The sequence below is a fragment of the Bombina bombina genome, chromosome 7 (assembly GCF_027579735.1).
Source record: "Bombina bombina isolate aBomBom1 chromosome 7, aBomBom1.pri, whole genome shotgun sequence".
Lineage (NCBI taxonomy): Eukaryota > Metazoa > Chordata > Amphibia > Anura > Bombinatoridae > Bombina > Bombina bombina.
This window is the reverse complement of record NC_069505.1, coordinates 522,047,517-522,073,175: the sequence shown is the minus strand read 5'-3', so window position 1 is coordinate 522,073,175 and position 25,659 is coordinate 522,047,517. Positions and strand designations below refer to the sequence as shown.

The 25,659-nt window shown below is 40.8% G+C and overlaps 1 protein-coding gene across 1 annotated transcript in view; it reads right to left on the bottom strand.

Annotated features, from left to right (window-relative positions):
• The window catches only part of CCNP (cyclin P), a 27,956-nt gene extending 2,332 nt beyond the window's left edge, over nucleotides 1-25,624 (bottom strand). Inside the window, exons 1-6 of the mRNA XM_053689497.1 lie at nucleotides 25,553-25,624; nucleotides 24,910-24,991; nucleotides 23,681-23,817; nucleotides 23,449-23,547; nucleotides 22,227-22,382; nucleotides 11,067-11,225 (exon numbers count right to left, since the gene is read on the bottom strand). Coding sequence (XP_053545472.1) covers nucleotides 11,067-11,225; nucleotides 22,227-22,382; nucleotides 23,449-23,547; nucleotides 23,681-23,817; nucleotides 24,910-24,991; nucleotides 25,553-25,624 — 705 coding nt within the window. The remainder of the gene's footprint in view (nucleotides 1-11,066; nucleotides 11,226-22,226; nucleotides 22,383-23,448; nucleotides 23,548-23,680; nucleotides 23,818-24,909; nucleotides 24,992-25,552) is intronic.
• Nucleotides 25,625-25,659: the final 35 nt, after the last annotated feature.

Below are 25,659 nucleotides of genomic sequence, written 5' to 3'. Positions count from 1 at the left end.
CCAAAATTGTTGCCATGGCAACCACCAAGTGTCAACAAACCCCATACAAATGAATTAAAAAACAAATGAATTAAAAAAACAAAAACAAAATATACCACAATATACCAAATAAGAGAACATTGCAACCATGTACATATACAGAGCAAGTGGGAATCATAATGCAAACGGTAGATACAATTAAAGATCAAACAGAATATCAATAGAAAAAAAGTATTCAGCATAGATAGACATTATGTAACCGATGGGCAGCAGTTAACAGGACCAATGAGCAATGCATAGATTAAACGTTTCATTACAGGCTTATACTAAGCAAGCAATATATACATATACAGGGCATACTATCCCCATCATACAGGCAGGTAGAAAAGATAGCGGAACGACTATAAGTAGAAATCACACTGCAGGCATATATTAGCAGGGGGTGTCCAAGGTATATGTATTGGGACTTATCTCATTAGTATCAATGTAGCGCTGGCAGGAAGAGGGGCTATCAAGGCACATGAACATGGAGTAACCAGTAAAACACTCTATGCATACAGATAAGGAGAAGATAAATACCTGATGGGTTTAGAGGGATATAGCTCCGCGGAGAGTTGTGTGTGTTACCGGAGATACAATAAGCTTGGAGTACTGCGCATGCGTATCGCAATCATCAAACAACGCCCCTAAGGTTATCGCTATATGAAAGTTAATTGGTTAGAGGAGACAAGCCCCTATGTTGTCAACAGGCAACGAACAGCTAAAGACAGCAGCAAGAGCAGCTGAAAAAAAAGAGATCCCTGGATACGCATAGCCAGAGATTGTAAGGGACACCCTTACACAGTGTAAAAATTCAAATGGCAAATCTCTTTATGGAACACATGGAGGAGAATGTCTTCAAGGTATATGAAGATGAACAGGTTACTTTTTTATAAAAGGTACATTGATGACATCATCGTGGTGTGGAGAGGTACTACAGAATCATTCCAGGAATGGGTGAGATACCTGAATACAATGGGTGACCAGGTGAAACTGAAAGAGGTGTCAAGCTACAACGAAGTAGATTTTTTAGATCCAAGAATCTATAAAGAAGACTCTGGCCTGGGTACAACCCTGTTTAAGAAAGAAACCGACCGTAATACACTGCTGCATGCCTCCAGCTTCCACCCTAGATCTCTTATAAGAGCTATTCCAAAAGCGCAGCTACTACGAGTTACAAGAAATAACTCTTCTGACATCAGAAGGAACACCCAGCTGAATGAAATGGAGAAAAGGTTCCGGAACAGAGGCTATAATAATGAACTGATTAAGAAAGCTAGAAAGGATATCACAGAGAACAGGACGAGTGTGGACCCCAAGACCAGAATGAATTTCATCACTACTTACTCCCCAGACACAAGGAAACTGGGTATGACATTGAAAGAGAAATGGGACATAATTGAATCAGATGCATCATTACCATACCGTGGGTATGGCCCTCCAAGAATTGGTTACAAGAGAGGGAGGAATTTGAAAGACATACTGATGAAAACTGACCCCATTAACAGCTACAGTAAAAAAAACCCGACCCACTAAAAAAAGGATCATTCAAGTGCCCCAGTTGTGTGACGTGCAATTCAATGCTCCAAGGCAGTCAATTCCGACATCCTCACACAAATGAGTTGTTAAAAATTACCTTACGTGTACCACACAATATGTGATATACATGCTGAACTGCAATTGTGGTTGGAAAAACTTCTGATGACATAAAAAAATTAAAAAATAAAAGGAGGATGGCGAATCACAGAAGTGCCATACGAGCAGCCATCGATAAGGGGAAGAGTGACCAACCCGTGGCCAGGCACTTTTTGGAGATGGGCCACACAGTATCTGATCTTAGGTTCAAGCTGATTGACCACATCCCTCCGCTAAACCGCGGGGGGGACCGTGACAAGCTACTACTCCGTAGAGAGGCTGAATGGATTTATAAATTGAACACAGTCCACCCACATGGCCTTAACATGAGTATCGACTGGCATTGCTTCTTGTGACATCAGAAGACACAGGTATCACCTTTTAGTTCCCTGTAAACACTGTGTTTACTCTCTGTGGCTAGTCCACGGAAACGATTGTTGTTTACTTATTATTTGACTTATTTTTTGACTTTCTGATGTTCTCCATTGCTTTTGGATATTGTGGACATTGATTACCTGGTTTCATCCTTAAGACCCATACGTGGGTATTGGACATTGAATTCTATGTCTATGTGTATACCTGCAATCTATTGGGTTTGTCTATGTGAATACCTGTAAAATATTTGGTGTGTCATATAACGGAGGTTGCCTTACATTGTGTATTTAGCCATTGGACATTTGGATATGACCGCATACTATATCATATATATCTTGTGTATTTTTTGTGCATTTGGGGTATACATAGCGATCCCTTGAGTTGTGTTGTGTGTGCCTTTTTCCACCCTTGTTTTAATACAATAGGTTAATTGTTTATTTTTTAATCAAATTTGGCTTTTTGTAAAAAAAAAAATTTGCCTTTTTTAAAATCAAATTTGCTTTTTTGATATACTATACATGTACTTTTTTATCCACTGTGCATGTACTCTTCTGTACAATATGCCCCCTTGATTAATTCTTCTGTTTACTATCCGGTGCTAATGGATCTACCAACTATTGATTAGCTCAATATTCCTGCATTTGACCGTGTTAGGGACTGTATCTGTGCTATATATGGCAGATCAGTTATTTTTTTTACTTTCCCCATATGAATTTTTACACTGTGTAAGGGTGTCCCTTACTATCTCTGGCTATGCGTATCCAGGGATCTCTTTTTCCAGCTGCTCTTGCTGTTGTCTTTAGCTGTTCGTTGCCTGTTGACAACATAGGGGCTTGTCTCCTCTAACCAATTAACTTTCACATAGCGATAACCTTAGGGGCGTTGTTTGATTGCGATACGCATGCGCAGTACTCCAAGCTTATTGTATCTCCGGTAACACACACAACTCTTCGCGGAGCTATATCCCTCTAAACCCATCAGGTATTTATCTTCTCCTTATCTGTATGCATAGAGTGTTTTACTGGTTACTCCATGTTCATGTGCCTTGATAGCCCCTCTTCCTGCCAGCGCTACATTGATACTAATGAGATAAGTCCCAATACATATACCTTGGACACCCCCTGCTAATATATGCCTGCAGTGCGATTTCTACTTATAGTCGTTCCGCTATCTTTTCTACCTGCCTGTATGATGGGGATAGTATGCCCTGTATATGTATATATTGCTTGCTCAGTATAAGCCTGTAATGAAACGTTTAATCTATGCATTGCCCATCGGTTACATAATGTCTATCTATGCTGAATACTTTTTTTCTATTGATATTCTGTTTGATCTTTAATTGTATATACCGTTTGCATTATGATTCCCACTTGCTCTGTATATGTACATGGTTGCAATGTTCACTTATTTGGTATATTGTGGTATATTTTGTTTTTGTTTTTTTAATTCATTTGTATGGGGTTTGTTGACACTTGGCGGTTGCCATGGCAACAATTTTGGCGCATTTTCACACTGGGGGAGGGTCTTATGGAACAGTATAAACGTTTGCTTCATTCTATGTACTTTGGTCGATGAAGGGGTGTATTCCCCGAAACGTCACTGAATAAATCCAGTATTGTCAAGACCAGTGAGTGTTGTCTCCTGATTTCCATATTCTAGCACCCTGGCATTTGGAACTAAAGTGTTAGTGAGAGTGCACCTGTCAATACCTGCTGTGTGTGTATGTATATATATATATTGCTTTAAAGTGTTAAGTCCTGGTGAGTGCTTATATATATATATATATATATATTGCTTTAAAGTGTTAAGTCCTGGTGAGTGCTTATATATATATATATATTGCTTTAAAGTGTTAAGTCCTGGTGAGTGCTTATATATATATATAGCTTTAAAGTGTTAAGTCCTGGTGAGTGCTTATATATATATATAGCTTTAAAGTGTTAAGTCCTGGTGAATATATATATATATATATATATATATATATATATATATATATATATATATATATATATATATATATATATATATAATATATATATATATATATATATATATATATATAAAAGAGCACTCACCAGGACTTAACACTTTAAAGCAATCACAGCTTTATTTTAACAAAGTGACGTTTCGAGGATTCTAACCTCGTCCTCAGACTTTACATTTGTGTACATACCTCAGTTCTTTTAAACCCTCCACCGACTATCACCACGATACCGGAAGTCACCCGGCGTCCTGTGCGCAAAACTGCGCATGTCCAGAGCGTCGGCATGGCAACCGGCCGCGGTGTACACTAAAAACAAAAATGTGAATACAAATGGTTACAATACAGAGCTATTCAGTTGTTGCAATATTCTTAATGCACTTAACATCCTAACAATGCGTGCTACTATCTATTTCAAGAGTTATATAACAATATTGTTAAAGCACTTAACATCCTAACGATGCGTGTTAATATCCATTTCAAGAGTTACATAACAATTTATATCTATAAAACTATGAATTGGTATGGACTTAATTCCTAGTCTTATATCAAACCTACCACTTCGTATGGCTATATCAGCAATCATAATTCAATACTCAGATTATTACAAACTAGCGTAAGATAATACTCCCTTAACTTGTTGCTTATTATTTCCAATACTATTCTAATTGCCACTATAGTATTATAGGTAGGAATCTATTTCACAAATAACAGTGCCAGTCCAGGTTGGTATTCAAACCATCAGGCACCAAAGTGCCCAGATTGAAGATCCACCTGGACTCGCACTGCAACAGGAGTCTATCTCTGTCACCCCCCCTAGTCGGGGGTGGAATGTGATCTATGATCACATATCTCAAGTCAGCAACCGTATGGCCAGTCAACGCAAAATGTCGTGCCACGGGTTGGTCAGACCCCTTGTTTTTTATGGCCAGTCGAATGGCAGCACGATGATTGGCCATACGGGTGCGTAAGTCATCAATAGTCTTTCCAACATAGAATAACCCACACGGACAGTGTAATAAATACACTATATGTGTCGTCGTGCAGGTTACTCTATGTCGGATAGTATATCTACGATTGGTGGTAGGATGAACAAAGAATTTTGCGTTAGACAAACCACTACATGTAGTGCATCCTGCACACTTATAGCATCCAGGTTTTTTAGTCTGTAGCCAGTTAGATTTTTCGTAACACTGTACAGGGTCAACCTTCACCAGAATGTCCCGTAGAGAACGTGATCTTCTAAAGCCTACTTGTGGGTATCTGGAACCCTTAAATGGCAGATTTTTATCACTTTCCACGATATTCCAGTTCTTCTTTACCAGTCTTTGTAGGTTCTGCTTGTCTGAAGTATAAGTGGTCGTAAGGATCATCCTTCTTTCTTTATCCCCTTTTGTCACAGTTCGTAAAGCTGTATCTTGATCCATGGAGGCAAATTTCTGGAAGTGTTGGTTGATCTGTTTCTCTTGGTAGCCCCTCTGTAGGAATCTTGTTTTCATCTCCATCAACTGTTGTTGGGCATTACTCTGTTTGCTGTTATTTCGCATAACCCACTTAAATTGAGAGATGGGTAGAGCCTTCTTTAGTGACGGAGGGTGGCAACTAGTAGCCTCCAGCAATGAATTCCTATCCGTCTCCTTTTTGTACAAAGTTGTACCCAACATACCATCTTCCATAAATATTCGCAGGTCGAGGAAATCTACTGATGTAGAACTTTTGGTCATCTTGAATTGTAGATTGGGATTAATGGTATTTAATACATTGTGCCAATCATCTAATTCTTCCTCCGTACCTGACCATAGAATGATCAGATCATCTATGTAGCATTTGAAATATTTAATATGTTGGTGTACAAATAGATCAGTATCTCTTTCTTCAAATTCCGCCATAAATAAATTGGCGTACGATGGGGCCATATTCGACCCCATCGCCGTCCCTTGTAGTTGTAAAAAGAATGATTTCTCGAACTTGAAGTAATTTCTACTGAGGCAAAGGTCCAATAATTCCAGGATTAACTCTACTGGTGGTCCCACGTATGGGTATCGGTTCAATTGTTTGCGAACTGCCACCATCCCCTGATCGTGTGGGATGGAAGTATATAGACTAACAACATCCAATGTTGCCAGTATGATGGGTTGATTGATTGTGGGAAACGATTTTATCTCTTTGATCAGACTAATAGAGTCCAACAGAAACGAAGGCATATTGCGGACACATGGTTGGAGGATACTATCTAGAAATACTGCTATCGGTTGTAAGAGGGATCCTATGGAGGACACGATAGGTCTGCCCGGTGGACGGATTGGGTGTTTATGGATCTTTGGCAGTGTATAAAACGCAGGAACCCTTGGAAACTTCACTTCCATGAAGTTCCTTTCTTGTTTAGTCAACCAGCCATTCCCAAATGCTCGATCCAAAACTTCATCTATTTGTTTCTTGAACAATATAGTAGGATTATAGGTCAGTTGTTTGTATGTAGCCGTGTCACTCAGCTGGGAGAGTATTTCTTGCTGGTAATAGGTATAATCCATTATGACCAGTGCTCCTCCCTTATCGGCCTCCCTAAAGATCAGATCTTTATTTGTGCTCAAGTTATCCAGTGTCCTCTTCTCTTCTTTGGTCAAGTTGTTTCTCGAATCCGATTTCGCCGATGTACACATTTTGTCTGTGTCATCCAATAGTAGTCTACTATATGTTTTGATACTAGGATTTGTACTTGAACAATCATAAGTGCTTTTAGGTTTTAATTTTGGAATGTTAGCAGTTTCCACAGTAGTATCCCCAAGTCCCATGCCAAAATGTTCCTTAAGTCTTAGGTTCCGTTCAAACCTTTGCATATCTATATACATATCAACCTTAGCTCATACCAGTTGTCTACATTGGAGACCAAGATACTAAATAAAGGCTTGTCATTCATCCCAACAGCTTTTTACAAACCCTTTGATATGTATATAGATATGCAAAGGTTTGAACGGAACCTAAGACTTAAGGAACATTTTGGCATGGGACTTGGGGATACTACTGTGGAAACTGCTAACATTCCAAAATTAAAACCTAAAAGCACTTATGATTGTTCAAGTACAAATCCTAGTATCAAAACATATAGTAGACTACTATTGGATGACACAGACAAAATGTGTACATCAGCGAAATCGGATTGCAGAAACAACTTGACCAAAGAAGAGAAGAGGACACTGGATAACTTGAGCACAAATAAAGATCTGATCTTTAGGGAGGCCGATAAGGGAGGAGCACTGGTCATAATGGATTATACCTATTACCAGCAAGAAATACTCTCCCAGCTGAGTGACACGGCTACATACAAACAACTGACCTATAATCCTACTATATTGTTCAAGAAACAAATAGATGAAGTTTTGGATTGAGCATTTGGGAATGGCTGGTTGACTAAACAAGAAAGGAACTTCATGGAAGTGAAGTTTCCAAGGGTTCCTGCGTTTTATACACTGCCAAAGATCCATAAACACCCAATCCGTCCACCGGGCAGACCTATCGTGTCCTCCATAGGATCCCTCTTACAACCGATAGCAGTATTTCTAGATAGTATCCTCCAACCATGTGTCCGCAATATGCCTTCGTTTCTGTTGGACTCTATTAGTCTGATCAAAGAGATAAAATCGTTTCCCACAATCAATCAACCCTTCATACTGGCAACATTGGATGTTGTTAGTCTATATACTTCCATCCCACACGATCAGGGGATGGCGGCAGTTCGCAAACAATTGAACCGATACCCATACGTGGGACCACCAGTAGAGTTAATCCTGGAATTATTGGACCTTTGCCTCAGTAGAAATTACTTCAAGTTCGAGAAATCATTCTTTTTACAACTACAAGGGACGGCGATGGGGTCGAATATGGCCCCATCGTACGCCAATTTATTTATGGCGGAATTTGAAGAAAGAGATACTGATCTATTTGTACACCAACATATTAAATATTTCAAACGCTACATAGATGATCTGATCATTCTATGGTCAGGTACGGAGGAAGAATTAGATGATTGGCACAATGTATTAAATACCATTAATCCCAATCTACAATTCAAGATGACCAAAAGTTCTACATCAGTAGATTTCCTCGACCTGCGAATATTTATGGAAGATGGTATGTTGGGTACAACTTTGTACAAAAAGGAGACGGATAGGAATTCATTGCTGGAGGCTACTAGTTGCCACCCTCCGTCACTAAAGAAGGCTCTACCCATCTCTCAATTTAAGCGGGTTATGCGAAATAACAGCAAACAGAGTAATGCCCAACAACAGTTGATGGAGATGAAAACAAGATTCCTACAGAGGGGCTACCAAGAGAAACAGATCAACCAACACTTCCAGAAATTTGCCTCCATGGATCAAGATACAGCTTTACGAACTGTGACAAAAGGGGATAAAGAAAGAAGGATGATCCTTACGACCACTTATACTTCAGACAAGCAGAACCTACAAAGACTGGTAAAGAAGAACTGGAATATCGTGGAAAGTGATAAAAATCTGCCATTTAAGGGTTCCAGATACCCACAAGTAGGCTTTAGAAGATCACGTTCTCTACGGGACATTCTGGTGAAGGTTGACCCTGTACAGTGTTACGAAAAATCTAACTGGCTACAGACTAAAAAACCTGGATGCTATAAGTGTGCAGGATGCACTACATGTAGTGGTTTGTCTAACGCAAAATTCTTTGTTCATCCTACCACCAATCGTAGATATACTATCCGACATAGAGTAACCTGCACGACGACACATATAGTGTATTTATTACACTGTCCGTGTGGGTTATTCTATGTTGGAAAGACTATTGATGACTTACGCACCCGTATGGCCAATCATCGTGCTGCCATTCGACTGGCCATAAAAAACAAGGGGTCTGACCAACCCGTGGCACGACATTTTGCGTTGACTGGCCATACGGTTGCTGACTTGAGATATGTGATCATAGATCACATTCCACCCCCGACTAGGGGGGGGTGACAGAGATAGACTCCTGTTGCAGTGCGAGTCCAGGTGGATCTTCAATCTGGGCACTTTGGTGCCTGATGGTTTGAATACCAACCTGGACTGGCACTGTTATTTGTGAAATAGATTCCTACCTATAATACTATAGTGGCAATTAGAATAGTATTGGAAATAATAAGCAACAAGTTAAGGGAGTATTATCTTACGCTAGTTTGTAATAATCTGAGTATTGAATTATGATTGCTGATATAGCCATACGAAGTGGTAGGTTTGATATAAGACTAGGAATTAAGTCCATACCAATTCACAGTTTTATAGATATAAATTGTTATGTAACTCTTGAAATGGATATTAACACGCATCGTTAGGATGTTAAGTGCTTTAACAATATTGTTATATAACTCTTAAAATAGATAGTAGCACGCATTGTTAGGATGTTAAGTGCATTAAGAATATTGCAACAACTGAATAGCTCTGTATTGTAACCATTTGTATTCACATTTTTGTTTTTAGTGTACACCGCGGCCGGTTGCCATGCCGACGCTCTGGACATGCGCAGTTTTGCGCACAGGACGCCGGGTGACTTCCGGTATCGCGGTGATAGTCGGTGGAGGGTTTAAAAGAACTGAGGTATGTACACAAATGTAAAGTCTGAGGACGAGGTTAGAATCCTCGAAACGTCACTTTGTTAAAATAAAGCTGTGATTGCTTTAAAGTGTTAAGTCCTGGTGAGTGCTCTCATTTTTGGATATTTGTGAAGGCACACTGTGGCATTGGATGCACCCTGGGCGGTTGTACAGTGGAGTGAGTGCAGAGTTCATTTGGAAATTTGTGTATATATATATATATATATATATATATATATATATATATATATATATATATATATATATATATATATATATATATATATATATATATATATATATATCTCTTTGAGATATCCTCGTCTACAGAGCGCAAGACATTTTTTTTAATAATCCAATCTCAGCGCTATGATTAATAAACTATTTGCAGATTTAGTTTTATGCATGTGCAGTAGTCCCTTATTTGTGCACATGCACATTTTAAGCAAGACAGTTCTAACATTATGATTGAGCACCCGCCACAAGACCTCTACTTTATGTCTGTGCAAGCATTGACCACAGCTTCGTCATCAGCACAGGCCAATTGCTCATTGACAATACTTAATGGTAATGGACAGCACATGTGCGGGGTGTCGCACGATCTTGGCACCCAGCTAGCCATCTGTAATAGGACATATATAATGAGTTTCCTAGAGGGGTAGGAAACCATTATAAATTAATCACAAAGTAAAAAATAAGGAATAGTTTATAATATTCCTAGATTATAAATTCCCACAGGAATAGGGCCTTCAATTCCTCCTATCTCTTAAAAATATTGTATCATCGTACTTTTATCGAATTTGTTAGCTCTTTATAAATAAAAGTATAATATTAAAAGAAGTGTATTGCAACATTTTTATTCCATTACTGTAAAAAAATAAATAAAAATGTATTGTTTACTGTCCCTATAAAGGTCGAGGGCTAGGGATTACACAAATATTTGTTTAATACCAAAAATGTTACAATTAACTGTATTTAAAAAAAAAATTGTGCTGACATGATTAAAAAGGGATACTAATCAGATTCAGATAGAGCATGCGATTTTAAGCAACTTTCTAATCTACTCCTATTATCAAATGTTCTTTACTCTCTTGCTATCTTTATTTGAAAAGCAGGAACGTAAATCTTAGGAGCCGGCCCATTTTAGGTTCAGAACCCTGGATAGCACTTTCGTTTTGGTGGGTAAATTTAGCCACTAATCAGCAAGCGCAACCCAAGTGCTAAACCAAAAATGGTCCGGCTCCTAAGCTTTAGGATTCCTGCTTTTCAAATAAAGATAGAAATAGAACAAAGCAAATTTGATAATAGGAAAAAAAAAATTAGAAAGTTGCATGCTCTATCTGAATCATGAAAAAAAAAAATATTAAAATATATATATATCTTTGACTTCCTTTCAATTTCCCCCCCACTAACTACAAGTGGCTGTTCATGACAATGTGTAGGAGCTGTTGGACGCACCGTATCAGGGCATTTTCCGACCATGGAGAGTAAATTCAGAAAGTGCAGGGGCTGTGTGTAATGCAAATCGAACCTCAATCGACAGAGGACCTTTCGCTCCATCTTCAGCAGTTCTTTTTTGCTAAAGGAGTCTTCCATCATGAAGCAGAGCTCTGCCGGCTAGTGGGAGATACAGATGAACATTTTACTTGTTACACCCATTTTGGGGGGCTTAGGATACGCACATCTAATGCTGGAGACTTCTATCCTATTTGAATACTATTGGAGAAATAAATCAAGATTGCATATGGACAAGTTCTCAAGTAGAGAATCTATCCATCTGCTTGCAAAGCAGCCTCTATCAGGTCCCAATGCTACATCGTTAAAGGGACATCACAGCCAAAATAGATGCATTTCAGTTTTGAATAAAAACATTTTTGTAATATAGATGCATTAGCTAAAATGTTTCTAATAAAAGCTCTAGCTGTTTCAACAGTGTATTTAAGTATGCACCGTGCACCAGCATTTTAAACACAGCACTTACTCAGAGAGTCTAAAGTGCTTGTACCATCTGGTAATGACTCAATTTATTAATGGCTGACATAATACAAGCCCCACTGGTGCTCTGAGCAGCTGCAGTATTTAAAATACTGGTGCACTGAGAATATCTAGCTATGCTTCACATGCATGTGCAGAGAAAAATGCTAACACTAAAGCAGTAATAACCTTTACTAGAACGCATTTTTGCCAATACATGTATAAAAAAAATGTTATGAGTCAGAGAATACAATTTAAAAAAAAGAATCTGTAAATAGCGCTCACCTGAGAAGTCCGTTGCACAGAAGTATAACCAGCACTATAGAGAGTGGGCGGGGACACGCCCTCTTACTTCGACCAATGATCTGGCTGCTACACTGGGCGGAACTGTCGAGCATGCCCCAAACAGTACCGAGTACATACAGTATAGTCATCCAAAAAGAGGTAGCGCTCAGAGTATGGCACGCAGATTCCAAAATCTCGCATGTAGAACACTCTGAGCGATACTACTTTTTAGATGACACACATACATATATTAGATAGATATAGAAGAGAGAGAGAAAGAAAGAGAGAGAGAGAAAGAAAGAAAGAGAGAGAGAGAGAGAAAGAAAGAAAGAAAGAAAGAGAGAGAAAGAAAGAGAGAGAAAGAAAGAGAGAGAAAGAAAGAGAGAGAAAGAAAGAGAGAGAAAGAAAGAGAGAGAAAGAAAGAGAGAGAAAGAAAGAGAGAGAAAGAAAGAGAGAGAAAGAAAGAGAGAAAGAAAGAGAGAGAAAGAAAGAGAGAGAAAGAAAGAGAGAGAAAGAAAGAGAGAGAAAGAAAGAGAGAGAAAGAAAGAAAGAGAAAGAAAGAAAGAGAAAGAGAGAGAGAGAAAGAGAGAGAGAAAGAGAGAGAGAAAAAGAGAGAAAGAGAAAAAGAGAGAAAGAGAGAGAGAGAGAGAGAAAGAGAGAGAGAAAAAGAGAGAGAAAAAGAGAGAGAAAAAGAGAGAGAAAAAGAGAGAGAAAAAGAGAGAGAAAAAGAGAGAGAAAAAGAGAGAGAAAAAGAGAGAGAAAAAGAGAGAGAAAAAGAGAGAGAAAAAGAGAGAGAAAAAGAGAGAAAGAGAAAAAGAGAAAAAGAGAAAAAGAGAAAGAGAGGCGGAGCTAGCCGTAAAGCTGGAGAGACGTGTCTAGAGAGAGCTCCTTACTATCCACCTAAAGATAATTATAAAACAGCCGTTTAAAATTGCTTTTTTCTCCTCTCTAGAGGAGAACCTTCAATGTTTATACTTCTGCTAGCTGGGAATAACCCGATTACACCGTGACAGCTGCACTACCTACTGACAGGTGGTCTTCAACCTCTCCACACTGCGGCCTGCTCCGATCTAAACCAGTGCAGACACCCGGCTGATCGCTACAGCAAAGGCAAAGCATAACAGACATCCCGGCACACAGCCCCACTTGTGAGTAAAAGAAGGTCAGACTCAATCGCTACTGCTGCCCGGAGGGTCGGGGCTCCGCTCCGGTGCAGCAGGCTGTGGACAGTAGCAGAGATCCTAAGAGGGACCGGAGATCCAGCGCATACAAAAGCCGCAACGACCAACGAGACTCACCTCTGGCTGCTTGTCCTATCTAGAGGTGAGGGAGAGACCCATGTGGGGCTAGCGGGTGAAAACTTGAGAGGCCGGAGACCCTAAACCACGCCGCAACTTCTTTGGCGCGAACCGCCGCCATCTTAAGCGTCTACGGTGCAGGCCTAGCGAGGCGTCTAAGCTGCAGAGACCAGGTGAGAAGGGGGTATTAAGACAGCCTGAATCCCTGTTGCCCTGCCCGGCTGCACACACTTGAACCACTCCACGCCTGCTAGCAACTAGAACGCCACGCAGACAACTTCAACACATTCCAAAGTGCGGCCTCATAATAGTTTCTGTTTGGCTCCCTCAAGAACTGACTTCCCTGCAGAGGCCAATAATTCTACACTTTTGAGATCACTACTCATACCACCATATACAGTGCATACTGTACTTGAAATTAGAACAGAAGAAAGACCTCCCGGGCACCTACCCCTCTACTTTTACTTAAACGGGACGCTTGTCAACTACAGTAGGCCTTAACCTCTCTCCCTATCATTTCCCACCTGGCTCCACAGGTGGGTCATATCCTCATTCCCTTTTCCCACTTTGTCGAGAGGAGACACATCCCCTGGGGAGAGGGGTACATAATCAAGACTATCACAGCTTTCTGACAAGCTCTCAGAAATAAGGGGTAAAAACTATATAAAATACATCCATTGCACAAGAAGCCACCATTTCTTTTCTACCGCTGATGTACCCAGCAGTGCAGGACAAAGTTTTATGCTAGCAGACCTCTAGGCCACGTAGCTCTCAAGAGGACATATATTTTCATTTAAAAAGCAAATCTTTCAACAGCATGTAACTAAACCCCAAGTGTTTGTGGCCCCGCCGGTCAATGTATCTTCATTAACATATGTGAGGCAAGCAGGCCCTCCACAGTGATATATACGTACCAATTGAATATCTTGTATCTCATAGCAACAGAATGTCGCAAGCCTACAAAAGGAAACAGAAGCCCCAAGCCACACCAAAGAGAACTGTTGCTGATCACTTCCAGCGTCATGCTAGCGCCCTCCAACCGGGCTCAGAAGATGAATACTCAGATGCTGGGAGTGCTTCAGAGACTCAAACTAGATCATTACTAAAACAGAAAGCAACACAAGTCCTGGGAACGTCCGATAGTCCCAATAATAATATGATAGAAGCCATTCAGTCCCTATTATCCTCCCACCACGACTCCCTGACCAAGAGATTTGACAGGTCTCACGCGGACTTAAAGAGAGATATTGGCCTCATAGGGGAGCGAACAGACGTGCTCGAGCGCAAACAGGAAGACCTAGCAATAGATCACACCAACCTACTCGGCTATTCCCAGTCTCTAGCCATTCAAATCACAGATCTAGAGTTAAAACTGGCAGATCTAGAAGATAGATCCCGCCGGAACAATATCCGCATTAAAGGCATCCCGGAATCAGTTCTACCACAAGACCTAGAAAAATATCTCCAGGGACTGTTTGAAGCAGTACTGGGACCTGCAACAGGCTCTGAAACCCTTATAGATAGAGCCCACCGGGCCCTTAAAGCTCGCTCTGCAGATGGAGGCCAACCAAGGGACGTTATAGCGAAGCTCCACTACTACACTTATAGAGAAAAAAATATTCAGAGCTCTAGCCAGGGATAAACGCATACCTGAAGAATATGCCGGTCTGCAAGTCTATCCTGACCTCTCCACCCATACACTACAGATTCGCAGACACTACCAGCCCTATACAAAAATACTGAGGGAGAAAGAATTAAAATACAGATGGGGTTTCCCAGTACGCCTCTTCATTACCAAAGATGGCCAGCAATATATGGCTTCCACTCCACAACAGGCCCGTGAATTACTCCAAAAATGGAACTTACTCCCTGCTGACGGAGAGGACCACTCTTCTGCCCCGGGATCGACTTCTGGACTAAGAGCATCGGCTCCGCCATGGAAGCCTTTACCACAAAGACCTCCTAGCACTGCTGGACATTCTAATGAGACCTTCAAGAAGCACAGAAACCCCACTGGTCCACACCAAGACTCAGACCCATAGAGAGCCTGCTTTTATGTGCTATGTTCTACGTTCTCTAATTTATACTACCTCTGCTGAACCTCCTGAGAGAAACTACCAACTCATCACAGGAGGAAACATTCCCCAACCCCTGAAAGTCTATCTTATGGATTGAAAAGAATGAAGATGGGTGAGATCTAAGCTATTGTATAGTGTAATTTATCTGTTTCCCTTTGTTTTTCTTTTTGCCTACATGAGCATTTATAATGGACTTTAGATATGTTCGTTTTTTGTGGTTCTCATATTACTGCCCACATGTACATTGTTATGGTTTATTACTACAATGGACACCTGCCATAAACTCCCACGTATGTTTTGCCACTGCTTACCTATACAATGGACACTTATTAGAGACTTTAAACATGGCTGTTCTCTTCTTGTATTGTCCACACATATACTGTTATTCATTATGTAAACTATGGGAATTGACTAGGTTTGTCTCTTGTTATTGAATAACATACTTATCTCTGATATTACAGAACCGAATTATACACTTAAAAACATTGAATACCCCTAAGCTCACCTACCTGACCATCCCAGATACCCGAGCATGACGGAAGTTGAGCTTAGACCAAACCTACCCCTAAATGATATGACCATCTCTCCCGAGAGGATCTATCATTGGCTGACTTTACCCTACGACCAGATCATGTCTTAACTCTCCCTGTGACACCCTACCCTCTATAGGGACTACTGAGACATTTTATTTCACTCTCCTACGGGCCCAACATGAGAAGATTGCCCCAACCCTACTGAGATCACTACTGGCAGATCTTGACTATTGCAGTTCACTGACTTTTAACTAGCGACTCACAGCCTAGTGAATCACACCATAATCTTAGTCCCGAATGTCCATACCACCACTAGGGAGAACTTAACTATATGACACATAGAGTATATTATTGGACGGGAAAAGTTTAGTTATACCTAGCAGGGGAGTGGTGACTGTGAAGTTTTTAATCACTCGATGTTAGATTATCAAACATAATCCACAGTTCCTCCTGTTGAAATTGTAATTAATGTTTTATTAAGAGGTTTACAGAGTTAATTGTTATCTTATATATGACATGCATGTTTCACATATGTATCTTAAGCTTTACTTTCTTTCTTTCATCTTGACTATTTCTCTCTCCTTATTCTTTCTCCTCTTTACTTCTTCTTACATTTGGCTCCAAACCGGCGGGGCCATGAACCCCTCTCCGCTTAGCTCCTCCCCAATTTATTAGTTGTGCCCCACTGGCATAGACCAGTAGGTGCACTCATTGCGAAAGTGTAAGCTCACCACTTTCAGCCAGTTACTGAGGCTCTTTAATTTTTGCACACCACCTCTCTCGTTCCAAAACGTCCCACGGGCCCCTAGGCACCACTACCAACGCCCAGACCTCTATAATTCCCAACTAAGAACACGCTTGTACTCCAATTAACTCAAGGAGTCTCGCCCACACCCCCAAAATGATCCCTATACGCATAGCTACGCTAAACGCGCAAGGCCTTAACTCTCCCACTAAGAGAAAACTATTACAGCAATATGTCCTGATACACAAGATTCACATTCTGTTCCTACAAGAGACTCATTGGATGGGGGAGCCCAGTGTCCCTGGACTCTCCCAGCACTACCCAGTCTGTGAAACTGCTTCTAACCTAGAAAGTAAAAATAAAGGAGTTGCCATCTTGATTAGTAGAGAACTGTCATTTAACTTGGAGTATATCGAAAGAGACAGTGAGGGCAGATTTTTGATCCTCATCTGTTCACTCAATAACTCAATATTTACGTTGGTATCATTATACGCACCCAACTCCAAGCAGATCCCATTCCTCCGTAAACTTTTAACACACATAGATCAGATTAAGAGGGGACATCTAGTAATAGGGGGAGACTTCAACATGGTCTGGAACCCAACCATTGACAAACAGTCCTCTGTCGCAATACATTCTGAGAGAAACACTTCTATCTCAAATGCCTTTCGAAAACTTATATACTAACATAACCTCTATGACGCCTGGAGGTGCTTAGCACCCTCAGTGAAAGACTTCACACATCATTCAAAGGCCCATAACTCGTACTCCAGACTGGACTATATATTCTGTGACTCATGGTCCTTGGACCAATTCGTCAACCCCAACATTAGACCATGCACGTGGTCAGACCATGACATGGTCTACCTAGACTTTACTAAGCTGCAAGCTTTCACTAATAGACCCCCATGGAAACTCTCGGAGCAACGGCTATCGGAGATAGAACTGCCTGCACTCCAAAAGACAGTACAGGAGTTTCTGTCGCATAATGACTCAGGACTCACTGATATCACTATGGTATGGGCCGCCCTCAAAGCATATCTGCGAGGACACTTTATAAAAAAAGCGGCCAGATTGCGTAAAGAGGCTGGCTAACCCTTAGCGAAATTATATGGAGACCTCCGAATTCTAGAACAGGAGAATAAAACAAGCCCAAACGCTCAGATAGCCCTTCAAATAGGACTCATCAGAGACGAAATCTCCAAAAGAGACTTGTCGCGAGTCCAGGAAAACCTACACAAGCTCAAACAGCTATACTACCACAAGGGCAATAGAGCAGATAAACTCCTAGCCAATAAGCTCCGTAAGCGCACGCTCCAGAAACGGATACCCTACATCTCAACGAGTGAAGGTGTAGTATATTCCCCTAAAGAAATAGGATCAGCTTTCGCTGATTACTACTCCTCCCTATACAACATAGGAGACTCGAAAGCAACTAGCGACCCTACACATGTTAGTATCGCCAGGTTCTTGGAGAGCTTGCCTGTGCCCACCCTATCTGGAGACTCCAGGGCCGAACTGGAACGACAGTTCACCTTAGAGGAAGTCAAAGGAGCTATAAAAGACTTAGCTCCCCATAGGGCACCCGGACCAGATGGATTCACGGTCACGTTTTACCAAGAGCTCTGTCCAATCATATCTCCAGTACTACTTCGGCTGTTCCAGAGTGTAGCGACCAGGGGCGCTTTCCCGGCAGAATTTCTAGAAGCGAATATCACCACTATCCACAAAGAGGGTAAGGACCCACTATTGTGCTCCAGTTACAGACCCATATCGCTTATCAATGTGGACGCCAAAATATATGCCAAAATATTGGCAAACCGATTAGGGAAGCACCTGCACACAATTATACACCTCGACCAAGTAGGATTTGTGCAGGGGAGGCAGGGAACTGACAATACCCGACGCCTTCTAAATATATATTCAGAGGCAATGGACATGGGACTCCCTATACTCACCCTGTCACTTGACGCCGAGAAGGCCTTTGACAGGGTTAGATGGGCCTACCTATTCCAGACACTTTCAGCGTTTGGTGTGCCAGATCCGTTTATCACCGCAACTAAAGCACTGTATTCAACCCCAACTGCAGTTGTTAGGGGAGTGGGATTCTGCTCCCCTAAACTTACAATTAGCAATGGAACCAGACAGGGGTGCCCCCTCTCCCCTTTACTGTTCGTTCTGGCTATTGAACCCCTGGCAATTGCAATTAGAGAATCGACATTGATTCACGGGGTGCAGATGCATGACACCCCCCAAAAGCTTGCACTCTTTGCCGACGACCTTACGGTCTTCCTTTCGGACCCAGTAGATTCTCTCCCTCCCTTGATGGCCCTTTTTAAACAATTTGGAGACATCTCCTATTATAAATTAAATGTGACCAAAACGGAGGCTTACTCCATCAATATTCCGCAGAATGAGAGAGACGAGATCCAGCGCCTCTATTCATTCAAGTGGTCCTGCCAGGGGATCCGCCACTTGGGAGTCTCTCTCTCACATAAAAAGACTGTGGTGATCAAGGAGAACTTTGAAACACTACTAGCAAAGGTCACTTCAGAAATTAATTCAAAGAGATATTGCGATGTTTCCTGGATGGGCAGGGTAGCAGCCCTTAAAATGATGATTCTACCAAAGCTCACCTACCTATTTCGTTGTATCCCGATACCAGTCCCGGGGGCGCTATTGAGGAGGTTTCAGACCCTCTTTAACTCGTACACCTGGCATGACAAGAGACCCCGGGTGGCGGCACATATCTTGCAACAGCCAATAGAGAGAGGAGGCCTTGGCCTTCCCAGTATTAAAACATACTATGAGGCGGCTATGCTAACCCATGCTACAGCATGGGCTCAGACCCTCCCTCCAACGAGATGGAGGGAACTGGAACAGGCGTCGCTCCCAGCATACATCCTCTTGGAGGATCTCCTTTGGTTACCCCAACACTGGCAAACCAAGATCCATGTCGCGAACGATATCGTAAGAGGGTGCCGAGATGCTTGGACTAAGCTGAGACACAATAAATTAGTGGCTCCACACCCCTCACCAATACATCCAATAAGAGGTCTTTTGATAGGGCTACTTAATTCAAATCTCAGCTCATGGGCTACTACGGGACTAAATTCCGTGAGAGACTTTTACAGGAACGGACAGCTACTGACCCACAGAGACATGGTAGACCTGCCCACATTGTCCTCTAGACATCAATTTGACTTACTTAGACTCCGTACTCTAATGAGATCGTGGGGATTTCTAGATGACACACTAAGAGACCTGACTGTATGGGAGACGCGGTGGACTACTAATACGCAACTACACAAGCCACTTTCGGTACACTATCACTGCCTTTTAGAGGAAGGGACTGCCCCAAAAACAGTACACATGAATGCATGGGAAGAGGAGCTACAAGCTACATTCTCGGCAGAAATCTGGGACAAAGCCATTGAACTGACGAAAAAGGCGACCCACTGTATCACTCTTTACGAGTTATATTTTAAAGTGATAACCAGATGGCGCCTAGTGCCCACAAAATTAAGGAGACTTTTCCCAGAACATTCGCAGCTGTGCTGGAGGGAGTGCGGGGAGCTGGGCTCCCCCATCCATGTCTGGTGGACCTGCCCCAAGCTAGCGACTTATTGGCAGAAAGTAGGTAAGATTTGTACAGAGCTGGAATTGACTCAAGCCCTGAACCCAGCCCTAGCCATCCTACACTTAGACATAGACAGGCTCCCTAAAGCTAAACAAAACCTCTTGATCTATATTCTCATGTCTGCTAAACTACTCATAGCCAGAAACTGGAAAAAGAGCCAGCCCCCCAGACTACAAAGTGTAATTGAAAACGTGAACTACCTCAAAAATATGGAAAATTATGTTGCTAGAGAGAGAAGGCAACTGAGTAATTATTGCGTTATTTGGGAACCCTGGGACTCTATGCTGTCCCGCGCGACCCCTAGCTCTGGAACCTAGACACTGAGGGGAGGGTAGAGAGATGAGAACACACCCTCTCCAAACACCTTCGTCTGTGGCCCATATATTGACTTTCTGCTCCCTCCCGTATCTGAGACCTGTGATAGTAACCCAAAGCTCTACTCACCAGATAGCAAGCGGAGAGGGGTCGGAGAACTCCCTATTACATTTGGAACCTGAGTCATAATATACTGAGTAATACTTTGCTGATTGAATGCCTCTTTTTGACTGGTTTGTTGGTTTTAAGGATTACACCTTTGTAAACAAATGCTATATACCTGTATATCTTTAAAATGCTCATTATATATACATAAGGTGACCTCTGTAAAAACGAGGATTCCTACACAGGAAGACACCTCTATTCTTGTTCCTTGACAGCACTATCTGAAACCTGTACGTAAGAATATTCCTTTCGTACTTTTGTTAAATGTTGACTTTGTTTATATTCATGCTTGAGAAAGGCTGTATGTTAAAATTATATCCTCAATAAAAATATTTATTTTTTAAAAAAAAAAAGAAAAAGAGAGAAAGAAAAAGAGAGAAAGAAAAAGAGAGAAAGAAAAAGAGAGAAAGAAAAAGAAAAAAAAAAAAAAAAAAAAAAAAAAAAAAAAAAAAAGAGGAAAAAAAGGAGGAGAAAGAAAGAAAAAGAGAAAGAAAGAGAGAAAGAGAGAAATATGAATGTTTTAAAATTGTATGTTCTATCAGAATCATGAAATACATTTTTTTGGTTTTATTTCCCTTTAACTATGGGAAGAGGTGCTAATTGATTAATGTGTTAGCATAATTAAAAAAGGTGCCAACTACCACACGTCAGGCACATTTCCCATGTGACAAATTGTGGTGTATGCTGGCTACTGCCTCTAGGGGCACTGTTCACGGAATGAAAGAAGAAATTAGATGCCTGAACAGTGACAAAGATTACAATAAATGCTCACTAGTTAAAGGGATTATGTATCTTTTAAGTAACAACAATTCTGGTGTTGACTGTCCCTTTATTACCCATTCCCCAATTTTGCATAACCCCCACAGTTAATTTAATACACTTATTACCTCTGTGATTACCTTCTAAGTCTCTGCAAAGTGCCCCCTTATTTCAGAGCTTCCTAAGTACCTTCACGTGCGTGAACTCAATGTTATCTATATGACACACATGAACTAATGCCATCTAGTGGTGAAAAACTGTCAAAATGCATTTAGATTAGAGGCTGCATTCAAGGTCTAAGAAATTGGCAAATGAGCCTACCTAATTTATCTTTCAACTAAGAATACCAAGAGTAAAATTGGTGATAAAAGTAAATTGGAAAGTTGTTTAATTACATGCCCTATCTGAACCATGAAAGTTTATTTTTGACTTGAATGTCCCTTTAAAGGGATATAAACCCTATGTTTTCATTCATGATTCAGATACATCATGCAATTTAAATGTGTTCCATTCTTTTTGTATCCTTTGTTGCAAAATATACCTAGGTAGGTTCAGAAGCTGCCGATTGGTGGCTGCACATAAATGCCTCTTGCCATTGACTTTCAGTTAGCTCCCAGTAGTGCATTAATGCTCCTTTCAACAAAGGATTTCAAGAGACTGAAGCAAAATTAGATAATAGAAGTAAATTGGAAAGTAGTTTAAAATTGTATGCTCTCTCTGAATCATGAAAGAAAAATGTTGGGTTTCATGTCCCTTTAAGGGGACTGCCTTCTTCTGTTCATCTATAGTTGCAGACATAAACATTATTTACACTGAGCTGAACTACCTCAGGAATCAGACTCTCTTCTAGTTTGCAGGCGAGGTAAAGACAGGCAGTGGCAAGAAGCTGGAGAAGCGGAGTGCGAATCCGATGGACTTTCATGTAAGAATTCATTAGGTATACAGCAAGATACAACGTCTCTTCTTCCAGACCCAGATACTCCTGCACAAAAGCAAAATATGAGCATACTGTTAGCAGAACACGGTTGTTATTGGCGACTAAATCAGAGTCTGCAAATTTACTACGTGCAGAACGGATGGGAAGAGAAAAGACGTTGTCATCATTCTGCAGTCTTAAACCATGTAGCTTATCCATAAGTTAAAAAGGGACATTAAGCACTAAATAAATGCTAGGTAGACTGATGCATTCAAAGAAAAGATTTGTCTGAGAACAACAAGGAGATGTATTTTATAAAGTTTCATTAGCTGTTTAAATATTGACAAAATAAGTAAAGTTTTAGTGTCTATAAAACAATGGGAGCTGCCATGTTGTAACTTAGGTTACCTTCTCTGCTGTGGCCAATTAGAGACAGTTATAAAGAGGTCACTAGAGTGTGCAGCCAATGGCTGTGTGGAATATAACAGTGTTCTGCAGTTCTATTTCTAACAGGAACTGAAAAGCTCACAATTTCAGATTGGAATTACAGAAGGGGACAAAATAGATCATGAAAGGATATGGCAGAGTTATTTTTATATATACGATTATCATTTTATATTCCCATCTTAAAGGGACATTAAACACTTTGAGGTGGTAATATAAAATGATAAATCACATATATAAATGAAACTTTGCAATATACGTTCATTATTTATTTTGTCCCTCTTTCACGTAAGTCCATTTTGAAATTGTGAACTTTTCATTCCCTGTTAGAAATGGAAGTGCAGAACACTGTTATATTCCACACAGCCATTGGCTGCACACTCTAGTGACCTATTTATAACTGTAACTAATTGGCCACAGCAGAGTGAGTAACCTAAGTTACAACATGGCGGCCCCCATTGTTTTATAGACACTAAAACTTTACTTATTTTGTCAATATTTAAACTTAAAAAATATATCTAGGTGTTATTTTCAGATTAATCTTTTCTTTGAATGCATCATTTTGTCTAGAATTTATTTAGTGTTTAATGTCCCTTTAAGAAGAAGGTGTGAAACCAAAATTAGAAGAAAGAAGGCCCACTATGTTACATAAATATGTAGAGTCGGTATTTAATAAAATGTTACCTACGTGAACTTGAACAATCCAGTTCACTAAAACTGCCCTCATTCCAGCTGTCACGGCCTTTGGAATATCACACGATCTAAAGGTGTTGCGTGATTGGTTCTTCTAGAACGATAGTTGGGGACAGTGTCAAATGGAAGAGCATATACGTATTCCAAAACTAAAAAGATCATAGATTATTAAACAGGATGGGAGAGAAGAGTTCATCAGTTGCACACAAACAGATTGGATCCCTCACCACCATACTCATGAAAGCATCGGAGACGTATTCTCGTTCAACAGGCATATCTACATACGACATGGCTTTAGTCAGCTCCTCTGCCCAGTATTTGGATAGTGAAGGACCAGGAGGGGAAGCGTTATTGGATTCTGGAGCTGTGGATGAGAGAGACAAAGCCTTCCATGTTAATGAACATTTAAGGGGTCACACTATATTTAACACCTAGACTGTCTTGATAATATGCAGTCAGGTGGTCACACTACATTAGACACCCAATACTGTCTGAGCCTGTCCTGATTATGTGCAGTCAGGTGGTCACCCAGCACTGTCTAAACCTGTCCTGATAATGTACAGTCAGCATCTCACCGTAAACACTCAGCCCGGTCTGAGCCTGTGCTCATAACGTGTCAGGAGGTCACCCTACATTATACACTCAGCACTGCCTGAGCCTGTCCTGATAATGTACAGTCAGTATCTCCCCCAACATTAGAAACTCAGCACTGTCTAAACCTGCCCTGATAATGTACAGTCAGCATCTCACCGTAAACACTCAGCCCGCATAACGTGTCAGGGGGTCACCCTACATTATACACTCAGCACTGTCTGAGCCTGTCCTGATAATGTACAGTCAGTATCTCCCCCAACATTAGAAACTCAGCACTGTCTAAACCTGCCCTGATAATGTACAGTCAGCATCTCACCATAAACATTCAGCCCAGTCTGAGCCTGTTTTCATAACGTACAGTCAGGGGGTCACCCTACATTACACACGCAGCACTAAGCCTGTCCTGATAATGTAACGTAAAAATTAGACACTCAGCACTATCTGAGCCTGTCCTGATAATGTACAATGAGCATCTCCGCAACATTAGACCCCCAGCACTGTATAAACCTGTCCTGATAATGTACTGTCAGCATCTCCCCCAACATTAGACCCTCAGCACTGTATAAACCTGTCCTGTTAATGTACAGTCTACATCTGACCCAGCATTAGACACTCAGCACTGTCTGAGCCTGTCCTGATAATGTACTATGAGCATCTCCCTCAACATTAGCCCCTCAGCACTGTATAAACCTGTCCTGATAATGTACAGTCATCTCACCCACTAACATTAGACACTGAGCACTGTCTGAGCGGGTCCTGATAATGTACAGTAAGAGGGTCACCTTACATTAGCCCCTCAGCACTGCCTGAGCCTGTCCTGATAATGTACAGTCAGTGAGTTACATACAAATTGCACACTCACCTTTTCTTGCCTGCAGACTGACCACTGTGGCACCAACTCTCTCTGTTACGGAGGCATTTGCACACAACACAAGAGGCCTCTTCTGACTCAGGAAAAAAAAAAAAAAAATATCAGTGAAAGATGTAAATCTGTACATATAAAAATCTATCCGTATAGAATGCACAGCCTTAAAATGTAAATTCTCAGTTTTGATGACAGTTGACATTTTTTGCCAACAGTTTATGTTAATACAGGGACAGATTTATTTATTTTTTTGCATACAAAAAGGATATTTTAAAATGTATTACAGTCATTGGTGCTGTACAGGAAAAAGCAAACTATTTGTTACACTTATGATACTGCCCAAAAGAATTGTGGGAACTTTGTTTTACCAGCCAATAAACAACTAATATTTTCTATATCTTGCAAAAATATTTTTTTTAACATATATAGTAAAAATGTTCTTTTGTATGCACAAAATAACTATGTAACGCCCCTTTAAAGAAATACTTTGTTTAGTTATAGATTTGGATGTTGGTAGGTTTGTCAAATATAGATCATTTTTTATCAGAAAGAGAAACTTATCAAGTGATCAAGCAATTAATAAAGAAAACAAACACATATGTGCAGAGACAGCACATTAAATGGGTTAAGACAGACATACCTTTCTCTCATCTTTCCTGCTCCAAATCCTGTTGCTATCCTTTAACTTTAGCAATTCCCTCTTCCCATCCATCTGCAAAAAACCCCCCACAATAAATAATGAAATAA